The 11933-nt window shown below is 33.3% G+C and overlaps 1 protein-coding gene across 1 annotated transcript; it reads left to right on the top strand.

Moving 5' to 3' along the window:
• The first annotated feature begins 244 nt into the window (after positions 1 to 244).
• Positions 245 to 11914, top strand: LOC115883682 (serine protease snake-like). Its single transcript, XM_030902067.1, has 6 exons — positions 245 to 427; positions 4140 to 4294; positions 5641 to 5753; positions 6053 to 6306; positions 10490 to 10677; positions 11733 to 11914. Exons 1-6 carry the CDS (start codon positions 295 to 297, stop codon positions 11874 to 11876), a joined length of 987 nt encoding a protein of 328 aa, XP_030757927.1. The 5' UTR covers positions 245 to 294; the 3' UTR covers positions 11877 to 11914.
• The last annotated feature ends 19 nt before the right edge of the window (positions 11915 to 11933 follow it).

The raw sequence follows: 11933 nt of genomic DNA, 5'->3' as shown, positions 1-11933 counted from the left end.
CTATTTTGTTAAGAATAAATATTGTTATACATATTTTTTTCTTTCATTTAAAAATACATTTTCCACGATTGTTAATTGAAAAATATTGTTTTTTTTAATAAAGAACAATTTAACAGTACTAGAAAATGGTACAATAGGATATTACAAAAAGCACTTCTAACATTAAGATAAAAAATCTAATTTTGGTAAGTAATTAAAAACTGTAAGTATTTAGAATGGTTTTCCTTGTAAATTCCAAGTAAAATTTTCTATTTCCAGACAAGTACAGAACTAGTTGTTAAATAGAACTTGTGTATGAGTTTTTTTGGCTTCAGATCACTACGGTCTGATAAAGAATTGATAAAAATGATAAAGAAAAATATACTTTCATTTCTGTTGGTTATTCTGCATTTTTCGTCCGTAAAAACTCAAAAAATTGCACAAGAAAGTAAGTATTTGTTCAAATTGTAAATTTTCAGTGCCTATAAAATGCCAGAACTTAAGCCCGCGGTTACTTTGGACGCGGGTCCGTGCGTTTTTTCAAACGTGCGAGCTCTGACGGAATTTACTCGCACGACTATTTTATTTTAGTGGTTACATTCGATGCGCGTTCATGGTGTCCTGTGTGTCGAGTTTGTCAAAACGGACGCCACTACTTTGATGCTGTCTGAGGATTTAATGTAAAAATAACTACTTATGAACAGAAGAAAATGTTAGGTAAATTATTTATATGCAAGAAAAGGCGAAGAAAATGAATATATAAAATATTTGGTGAATTAAAGCAGCAACCGGTCAACTTTTTTGAATATTTTACAATGTTTCCAGCAACATTAATATATCTAAAATAAAAATCAACCTGGTATTCAAAAATATTCAAATTTTTCGTGAATGTATTGGGCAAAATAAAAACACTAAATAACCACGATACACCAAAACACTTTTACTTTTACACTGGACGCGCGTTTCGTTAACCATGTTAGCATCATCAGCAGATGATTATAAACTAAAGTACAATCTACAAGTTGAGCGTTTATATACTCGCCCAGTGGGCACCGAGTGGGCGTGGCAAAATCCAGCCAACCGAGTCAGAGCCCACTGAGCGTAACAGTTAGATTTCCGCCACGAAGGAATTGGACCGTTGTCTCTGTTCATACTATCTTTACATTTATTAATTCTGATGCTTTCATATGCATCTAATTGCCTGTAATTTGAGACTTGTTTAATTAATTTTAAATTATTAAGATCTATACAATGTTCTTTATCAACAGTATGTTCGGCAACGCAAGATTTATCCGGTCTACCATATCTTATCTGAGCTAAATGTTCTTTAAATCTAGTTAATATTGATCTTCTAGTTTGCCCAACATATTTCTGATTACAAACTTTACAAGAAATTTCATAAATACCCGACCTTTCCAGCGGATGGTATGTGGATGATATTTTTGCTGTTTTTGACACACATTCAGACATCATAGATAATTTTATTTCTAAGTTAAATAATCGTTTTCCTTCCATTAAATTTACGCATGAAATTGAGAACAGCGACAGATTACCATTTCTAGATGTATTAGTTATTAGAAATGCTAATAATTGCCTGGAATTTGATATCTATAGGAAAAATACGACCACATGCAGATATATTCCTAATGAATCACATCATAGTGTTGAACATAAAATGGCTTGTTTAAATTTCTTAATTCATATATTACTTAGTTTCCCACTTTCCAACGAAAGATATGAAATAGAAAGAGATTACATTAGGAATGTAGCTGAGTGTAATGGATATTCTCCTTCACTAGTTGATAAATTAATTAGAAAACGTAGGTATAGGTTAATGTTTTCTGAAAATTCGACTTTTCAAGTGGAGAAAGATACGTCTAAATATTTTTCGATACCGTTTGATAGAGAGTTATCCCGTGGTCTATAAAAGGAATTTTTAAGAATGTCAATTATAAACTTGTTTATAGTGCTAATAATAAATTACACAACAATTATTAGGTAATCCAAAGGATAAAACACCTCCACTGGAAAGGTCGGGTTTTTACTCTAGTGGCGGAAATCTAACTGTTACGCTCAGTGGGCTCTGACTCGGTTGGCTAGATTTTGCCACGCCCACTCGGTGCCCACTGGGCGAGTATATAAACGCTCAACTTGTAGATTGTACTTTAGTTTATAATCATCTGCTGATGATGCTAAAATGGTTAGCGAAACGCGCGTCCAGTGTAAAAGTAAAAGTGTTTTGGTGTATTGTGGTGATTTAGTGTGAATTTAGATCTAGTATTTTATTTTGCTGTGTAATACCAAAGGTTCCAACCCTCAACTGTAATGTATTGGGCCCAAAGGACCCTAATATTAAAATTTGCTTCTTACCCACGACTCTCAGTATCTCTACCGTGAGGTTAACAAGGACACGGTATATATTAAAATATATTGTTTTTAAACAAAAATTCGAACGCTCGGACGTGCACGTATTAAAAAAACAAACCAGTTTGTTTTCATCCGACCAACGGAAATTGACGTACAGTACATCTGCTGGATCTGTGTCTATGAAAGGAATGCGGGCAAAAACATTTAAATAAACAGCAATATATTTTATACGTCGATTTGACGTGTGCGTCACCGCAAATCGCTCCGCCCACTCACTTTATTGGCTACTTGCAAATTTGTCGAATTTTTATTGATGGGACGCGTCGTCTAATTTTTTAGGAAAAACATCGAGAAAATATCGTTTCCCCTCTCACGGATACCCCGGAGCTACAGAACGGACAGACGTACTGTACGTGCACGGACGCGTAAACTCCGATGCAATGTAACCGCCTGCGTAGATATCATTTGTTTGTCTTTTGCTGCGTGCATGTCCGAGCACGTACGACCAAAAAAACGTACGGACACGCATCCAATGTAACCACGGGCTTAAGGTTGATTCTCACTATACCTTCCGTTTACATAAACATGATATCATGTGTATGAATAGGACAACGCACACTATCCGTTCCGTTTTCCTTCCGTCCGACATCCTTTCCTTCCATGCATTTTTTTGCCGGACGGATTGAAGCGTACCGGAACCAGCGTTGTCAAGTTCTTGCATTTGTAGCAGCTCTGTTTACATTTTTCTGATCTTTATATTTATTCTTTCACCTCTTAATTAAGTCTATTACCTTTTTCAAAAGATACAAATTTTTAAAATGAAACTTTCGTAATGATATAAATTGTACAATAAAAAGTATGGAACTGATACGGAACGGAAGCTTACGTATAGCGTCAATACGAGAAAAAATACGGAACGGATATGGAATGGAAACGGAAAGTATAGTGAGAATCAACCTTTAGGCATAATTCTGTTAAAGTTTGTGACAGAATAATAATTTTTGTTATATTAAGTAAAAAGCAAATTTTAGTATTAAATTATAAAGAACCAGAGCAGTCCAGGGGCGCTATTCTGTACAATCGTTGTTATCGGTAAGTTTCCGACAGCTATCGGTACGTATGACCAATGGGCGTCGTTGTTGTCATAGTTTTAGCTGTCATTAACAGGACATTAAGCAAATTTGTACCCACGAGGATCGGTATCTCTACCGTGCCCTTGTTAACCTCACGGTAGAGATACCGAAAGTCGTGGGTACAAATTTGCTATATGTCCTGTTAATGACAGCTAAAAGTATGACAATAACAATCCCCTGGGGCGCTATTCTGTACAATCGTCGGTATCGGTAAGTTACCGACAGCTATCGGTACGTATTTGTATATAGTAAACATGTGTTGATTGTTGTTGTCATAGTTACCGATCGGTCCTATGGCAGATATCGCAAATTTGTACCGACGAAAATCGGAATCTCTACCGTGAGGTTGACAAGGGCACGGCAGAGATACCGATTTTCGTCGGTACAAATTTGCGATATCTGCCATAGGACCGATCGGTAACTATGACAACAACAATTAACACATTTTTACTATATACAAATAAGTATCGAGAGCTGTCGTAACTTACCGATACCGACGATTGTACAGAATAGCGCCCCTGGACTTCTCTGGTTCTTTATAATTTAATATTAAAATTTGCTTCTTACCCACGACTCTCAGTATCTCTACCGTGAGGTTAACAAGGACACGGTATATATTAAAATATATTGTTTTTAAACATTCGTTTTAATTTATTTAAGAATGTGCGGAATATGGTCAGGCGGTCTATCAAGCAGAGACTGTTCCTTTTTTTCGAAGTAGTGGTAGAACAAAAATGGTGTCTACCTGTACGATGTATGATAACACTTTGATTGTAGGTGGAAAGGCAGCAAGAATTAAAGAATTTCCTCATATGGTAATTAAATTTCTTGTTAACTTTATTTTCATGAAAGCGTAGAGCTGCCATGCCCACATTGGCTAAAAATAGCCAAATTTAACTATCTTTTGTTAATTAACTTTTTCTGTAAATTTACAATTTTCCTTAAATCCACACTTTTTCTGAAAATTTACAATTTTTCTGTAAATCCACACTTTTTTTGTAAATTGCACTTTTTCTATAAATTTAGTTCTTCAGTAAATTTACATTTTTTCTGTAAATTTAGTTTTTCTGTAAATTTGCACTTTTTTTGTAAATTTACTATTTTCCTGTAAAACCACACTTGTTCTGGAAATTGCACTTTTTCTATAAATTTAGTTCATCTGTAAATTTACATTTTTTCTGTAAATTTAATTTTTCTGTAAGTTAACACTTTTTTTGTAAATTTACAATTTTCCTGTAAATCCACACTTTTTCTGTAAATTTACAATTTTTCTGTAAATCCACACTTTTTTTGTAAATTGCACTTTTTCTATAAATTTAGTTCATCTCTAAATTTACATTTTTTCTGTAAATTTAGTTTTTCTGTAAATTTGCACTTTTTTTGTAAATTTACTATTTTCCTGTAAAACCACACTTGTTCTGGAAATTGCACTTTTTCTATAAATTTAGTTCATCTGTAAATTTACATTTTTTCTGTAAATTTAGTTTTTCTGTAAGTTAACACTTTTTTTTGTAAATTTACAATTTTCCTGTAAATCCACACTTTTTCTGTAAATTTACAATTTTTCTGTAAATCCACACTTTTTTTGTAAATTGCACTTTTTCTATAAATTTAGTTCATCTCTAAATTTACATTTTTTCTGTAAATTTAGTTTTTCTGTAAATTTGCACTTTTTTTTGTAAATTTACTATTTTCCTGTAAAACCACACTTGTTCTGGAAATTGCACTTTTTCTATAAATTTAGTTCATCTGTAAATTTAGTTTTTCTGTAAGTTAACACTTTTTTTTTGTAAATTTACAATTTTTCTGTAAATTTAGTTTTTCTGTAAGTTAACACTTTTTTTTGTAAATTTACAATTTTCCTGTAAATCCACACTTTTTCTGTAAATTTACAATTTTTCTGTAAATCCACACTTTTTTTGTAAATTGCACTTTTTCTATAAATTTAGTTCTTCAGTAAATTTACACTTTTTGTAAATTTATATATTTTCTGCCAATTTTTTGTCAATTTTTCTGTTATTTTTTGTCACAAAAAGGTGTAAATTTACAGAATGTGTGTAAATTTACAAAAAAATTGTTTATTTTGCTGAAAATATTTCACCATGTTGGCGTAGCAGCTCTACGCTTCCATAAATTTTATAAACTTATCAAAAAGTTTTAGGCAGCGATTGGTTTTGGCACTTTGGAAGGCGAAGAAATCATGTGGTTGTGCGGCGGTTCATTGATCAGCGAAAAGCACGTTCTAACAGCCGCTCACTGTACTATATCTCGCCGGTAAAACTTAGAATGTGACAGATATACAGGGTGTCCTGTTTTAGCACACCAATATTTTACAATAAGATCTCTCGATTTAAAATATTTGCAATATATAGAAAGTATCGGAAGTCAAAAGCAAACTTTATTAAAATAGGTACCACTTGATATACTTCAAATATAGAGGGTGTTTAAAAACATAATGTTTTTCAGAAACCACGTATTACTCTTATAGTGATGTTAAATTTTAAGTTTTTATTTTAATCACATAATATTTTATTATTAAATAGTATTATTAATGTATAGTTTTTCATATTTAGTGGTCCTCCTCGAAGAGTAAGATTAGGTATGGTCGATCTCTTTGACAACAGCAGTTACATTCAAGAAAAATCTGTGGAAAAATTTGTCAATCACCCGCAGTATAAAAGACCCAGAAAATACCATGACATCGCCATAGTTTTTCTGGAAAGCCCCGTTATATTTACACCGTTTGTTCGACCTGCCTGTGTGAATACTTTGGAGAATATCAATCAAAAACATGCACAAGCTATAGGATTTGGAAAAAGATTTTATGGTAGGTAAATAAATACAGATTTTACATATTTTGTTACACTGTCTTGTAATTTTTTACACCATATCTGGTATGTAACTACATTGTTAATTGTTTTAATACTCTCAATTCAAATTCCTACTAGCTACCAATCAAAAATTTTCATACATCGCATGGATTGTAATCGCAAAACATTTTTCAATGCACGTCATCAATCATATCGACATTGACATTAAAGTATTGAAATCTGACTAAATTAAATTTTAGCAAAAATGTTTCAATTTGTTGTATAATTTAAGATACCCAGCAGCTCTTCATTTTACTTTATAGAGCAAATGTAACATATACCTATTTTATTTAGATTAAATCTGCAAAAATTAGTTTAAACCGAATTTTATTATCGCTATGTTGGTCACATTGCGCCGTTTTCAGCAAGGTTGTCGTTTATTATTTGAGAATTATCCTAATGTCAGTCATTATTTTGTATAATATCGTGTTGTTGAATCTTCGTGAGTAGTTCTCATTTTTTTGCCTATTTTCATAGTAATTTTCAAAAATTGTACTTTTAAGCACAAACACTTCTTTTAAGAACTAAATTTTCGAGTTTTTGTATTGCATTCCTTGAATTTGTGTGTTGAAAATTTGCCGAAGCATTTAAACAGTCGAAGCAAAGAGCTTGTAGCTTCTCTGATAAACTATTTTGAACGAGAACGTGACAATAAAAGTCCTTTATTACCCTTGACCTGATAAGAAGGATTGGAAGAGCGAAACGCTTGCCCAGCAGTTAAAAGACCATACCATAACTTGGTATACTGATGCTTCCAAAACCAATACGGGAACAGGGATCGGAGTGTTTGGGCCGAGAGCTAATTACTCCGAACCAATGGGCACTTACCCTAGTATCCTACAGGCAGAAATCTACGCTATCGAGAGATGCGTACAACTTATCTTACATAGGAACTATCGGAAACAAGAAATAGCCATCTTGTCTGATAGTCAAGCAGCGTTAAAGGCGATCAACTCAGTATCAATCAATTCGAAGTAGGTCAAAGAATGCATAGAGAAGCTGAATAAATTAGGCAAAGAAAACAAAGTCCTCCTACACTGGGTGCCTGCTCACCAAGGGATAGAAGGCAATGAAAAAGCAAATCATCTAGGTAGGAAAGGAGCGAACACTCCACTAACTGGACCAGAACCGTTCTGCTTTCCAAGTGGTAACCAACTCAAGGCGGAACTCAAGAACTTGGAAGATTCCATCCGCAACCTGGAATGGAAGTCTTGCAATGGTCTAAGACACTCGAAGAAGTTTCTGAGGGCTTATGATCAAGAAAAATCACAGATCTTCCTGGGTCTGAGTAAGAATAATCTTCGGATTGTCACGGGGTTTTTAACAGGACACTGTCTCCTCAATGAACACCTCAGTAGATTGAAACTAAGAAGAAACGGCGAATGCAGATTCTGTGGGAAGATGGGGAAACACCAGTACACCTCATCACTGAGTGCGCCGAGACGACAACCATTCGTGCCATGAATTTTGGTACGACTGATATTGGAGATGGAGAACTACCCTCTATAAAACCGTCCCAGATACTGGCTTTTGTCAAAGCCCTGGGACTGTATGATGAGTTATGATTCAAGAAAGGGGGACACAATGGATCTGTAAGGTCGAAGTGATTAACCCCCCTCCCACTCATTCTAAATTCTAAAAAAATTCTACCCTTGACTGCAGTCAGAGAAGTAAGTTTGATTGACAAGCACATTACACCACTTTCAAAGTTATTTCTGCGTTAGTTTTTATTTAATTTTGTGATTATTAGTTTGTGCATTAATAGCACCCTGTTACTTGTTATTACCACTTATGGCGTTGTAAGATGTACATCAATAAATAAATAAATAACCCATATTTAGCCCATATATATTAACCCATATTATTAACCCATACGCTTAGAATAATCTTTATAATGGACTAGTTTTTGCCAATATGTAATAAGTAATATAAGCTATAAAACAAATAAGCCAATTAATTACTAAAATATTAGTTATTAAATTGAAAATAAAACGTAAATATCTTTAAAAAATGATATAAAAAATATATTGTCTGTCACTCTTAAATTAAGAAAACTAAACGTTCTCTAACCCAGTGTGAGTACATATTATCAAAGTAAAACCTTTGAAGGCGGGTAAAGGACAAATAACTCACAATCTTTAAGTTGTTTAATTTAAATTTTAATGCTAAAAAAAGCAAGGGGGGCGACATGTTTCGGGAATTTAAACTATTCCCATCATCAGGCCCAAAAGACAAAAGTCAACCTAGGAAGTACAACCACTCGAAAGAAATAAAATTAGTTAGAGCTGTTAACATTTACACAATTCTCTCATTGTAATTATAAGAGTTGTAATTACAATAGTTGTAAGTTGTAAATGTAGACATTGTAATTAGAAGAGTTATACAATTTATAATTACAATGAGAGAGTTTTGTTAGTTTGTGAGTGTAAATGTTAACATCTCTAACTAATTTTATTTCTTCCGAGTGGTTGTACTTCCTAGGTTGACTTTTGTCTTTTGGGCCTGATGATGGGAATAGTTTAAATTCCCGAAACATGTCGCCCCCTTGCTTTTTTAAGCATTAAAATTTAAATTAAACAACTTAAAGATTGTGAGTTATTTGTCCTTTACCCGCCTTCAAAGGTTTTGCTTTGATCTTAAATTAAGATTCATCTCATAAATCCATCACAATCTGGCAGCGCTGTCGCCATCGCTTGTCACTCAAAGTTGATTTCGTGCATCAGAAATTGTTTTGCGATTACCGTATGTATTGTAACCTTTAAACGTAAATAGACAGTTAAAGCAAGGCACAATACGTATACGTATCTCTCTCGACACGTAACGCAGAAACCTACGTTATGTCTGCCGTTTAAAACTGAAAATGGATATTTATTATTCCATTGATTCCACATTAAATTTATAAAAGTTCGAAAAATGAAGAAAATTATAAATGGAAATTATTTTATTACAGAAAGTAGTCCTTACAACTTAAAATGCTCTTAGTAATAAAAAATATTGGAAAACAGACACAGTTTTATGATTATTTATTAGATTCCATCTTTTAGAATCCTCATATGGATTTTGACTAAGAACTAGCATTTAATTAAATAGATTCAAAAATGAGTTTATTATGATGCTTAATATTTTCATACAAATTTATTGTAATAAAATATGTCCAGTTCTGTTACATTGGCCCCAAAATTTATGAAATAACTTAATTACTAGTCAATTGTGGAAACGAGTTGTTTGTGAATTTGTACGTTCGGCATCATTCGGGTGAAAATCGAAACTCCTTCGGCTCGATACGTTTGCGTTTTGTACGTACGTAAAGGCATGTAAAGATACGTATCACGTATCCGTAAACGCAAGTGAATGTCTCACTGCGCAAGCGTACATGTCAAACGATACGTTTACGTCTACGTCTTTGGCCGTGCTTTAACTGTCTAATATCTTGAAAACCGTTCACCATTTCGAACTAAATAAAGAGCAGCTTCCTGAGGTAAAATAATCCTAGCTTGTTATGTGACAATATGTTGAAATGACTACATCCATTAATGTAGTTGTTAAATTACTACATCGAAGCTAAGTTTCGAAGGCTGTAATTTCCTTGGGAAGCACCTAATGGTATGTATACATTGGCGCGCAGCGCCGCTTCGTGTCGATTCGCCTTTATTGGTACGTGTTTTCAGGTTGCGCGCACTCTGCCTGTGTTTTCTTTGAATAAATGCCCTTTTTTTGTTTTTTCTTTAAATATTGTTTATTAATGGAGTGTTCAATGAGCCGCACTGCTCATCACTAAAATAGCTTAGTTCCTCTCAGACGATGGAGACATGATTAACGACTAGACCAATGTGCGCGGGATTTCTATGGATCGCGGGATGTTCGTTAGAACAATAAAAGTAACGCGCGGACAACGCTCGGCGCGCGCTGCGCATTCGCGGCGCAGCGCACCAATGTATACGTACCATTAGAGCATTGAACCTTTTCGTTTAATTTTTACTTGTGTGTCACAAGTTTGGTACACTATTTCTTGTACACCTGTATATTTACAATCCATGCATGCTGCTAGCAAAAATTAAATATAAAAAAAATAAACGTCCTTCTTGAATATTTAACTATTTTAACCAAAAAAATAGGTATGTTTCACTTGATTTTTTTCAGATGATAATGACAGAAGTACTACATTGCTCAAAGTCAAACTGCCTTTATTTTCTAACGAAGTGTGCAGTAAATATATTCTTACTCATCCTATTGAGATGCCCAATGGCTTGATTGACAGTGAGATGTGTGCAGGTGATTTAGATGGAGGCAGAGACACGTGCGAAGGTGATTCTGGAGGACCATTACAAGTAAGTTATTTTTTATCATCTTTTTTTTTGTTAACTGTTGGTTGATTGGTTATTCCTCAGACAAAGGCTTCATTCAGAACCTCGAAATTAGTAGAATAAATTAGTTGATTCAATTAGCGTAGAAGTTTGTTCCTCAAATTTCAATGTAAGCATTAAAAATGTCAACATTAGTGATACCTAGTAATTTTCAATAAGGAGAAAAATTTAACAAACTTTTAACTGTTGCCACTAATTATTCTTCAAAATTAGCCAGTAATGTCATTTTGGCTTTTGTTTATCATCCTTCAAGAGAAAATATGGTTAGAAATTAAAAGTTTATTGTTTTATAAGCAAAAATTACCGCAAGCTGTTGTTAAGATTTTCTATTAATTCTAATTGTATTTTTTAGACATTGTGAATGATCGTAAACTAAAAAGTCTAAAGTGTAATTGAAACCACTAATTTATTCCACTAATTGCGGGGTTCGGAATGAAGCTTTTACATTTCCACTAATTATACTTCAAAATTTGCGAGAAACGTCATTTTGGCCTTTGATTATCTTTCGTCAAGACAAAAGAAATTGTAGTTAGAAATCAAAAGATATTAAGCTTTCTCTATGGATACAACACTAACGCAAGCTGTTGCTAGGATATTCTATTAAATTTAATTCTGTTTTTTTTTAAATATTGTGAATGATCGTAAACTCAAAAGTATAAAGTGTAATTGAAACCACTAATTTATTTCACTAATTGCGAGGTCTTAATAAAGCTTTTCTGCTAATTGAAAATGTCTACCACTAATTTTGACGTTTTGAATTTTGCTTATATTGAAATTAAAGGAACAAACTTCTAAGCTAATTGAAACCACTAATTCATTCTACTAATTGCGAGCTTCTGAATGAAGCTTTAGACATTGTGAATTATCGTAAATTCTTAAGTGAAAAGTATAATTGCAACCACTAATATACTCCACTAATTTCGATGTTCTGAATGAAGCTTTATATTATAAAAATTTCAGTATACAAAAACCTAAAAACAGCTAGACAAAAAACTTGTCTAATTTTGGAATATTTTTAGGTTGTTCAGATGGAACCTTATTGTACTTATAGCATCATTGGCGTGACATCATTTGGGAGATTTTGTGGCATGAAGAATTCCTTGGGAGTATACAGTAAAGTTGATCAGTTTGTGCCTTGGATTGAGAGTGTTATCTGGCAATAGAGCACAGATTAGACAGCGTGATTTAAAAAAAAATAAAGCTCTACATCGATTAATTAA

The sequence above is a fragment of the Sitophilus oryzae genome, unplaced genomic scaffold, assembly GCF_002938485.1.
Source record: "Sitophilus oryzae breed Bouriz unplaced genomic scaffold, Soryzae_2.0 scaffold_1974_pilon_pilon, whole genome shotgun sequence".
In the NCBI taxonomy this organism is placed as follows: domain Eukaryota; kingdom Metazoa; phylum Arthropoda; class Insecta; order Coleoptera; family Curculionidae; genus Sitophilus; species Sitophilus oryzae.
This window is presented reverse-complemented; position numbering and strand designations above follow the sequence as displayed.

Coding starts and splice junctions, on each gene's coding strand:
- LOC115883682 (XM_030902067.1), top strand. CDS start 295: ATGAGTTTTTTTGGCTTCAGATCACTACGGTCTGATAAAGAATTGATA. Junction 5,754..6,052: donor CACTGTACTATATCTCGCCG/GTAAAACTTAGA, acceptor TTTCATATTTAG/TGGTCCTCCTCGAAGAGTAA. Junction 6,307..10,489: donor ATTTGGAAAAAGATTTTATG/GTAGGTAAATAA, acceptor GATTTTTTTCAG/ATGATAATGACAGAAGTACT.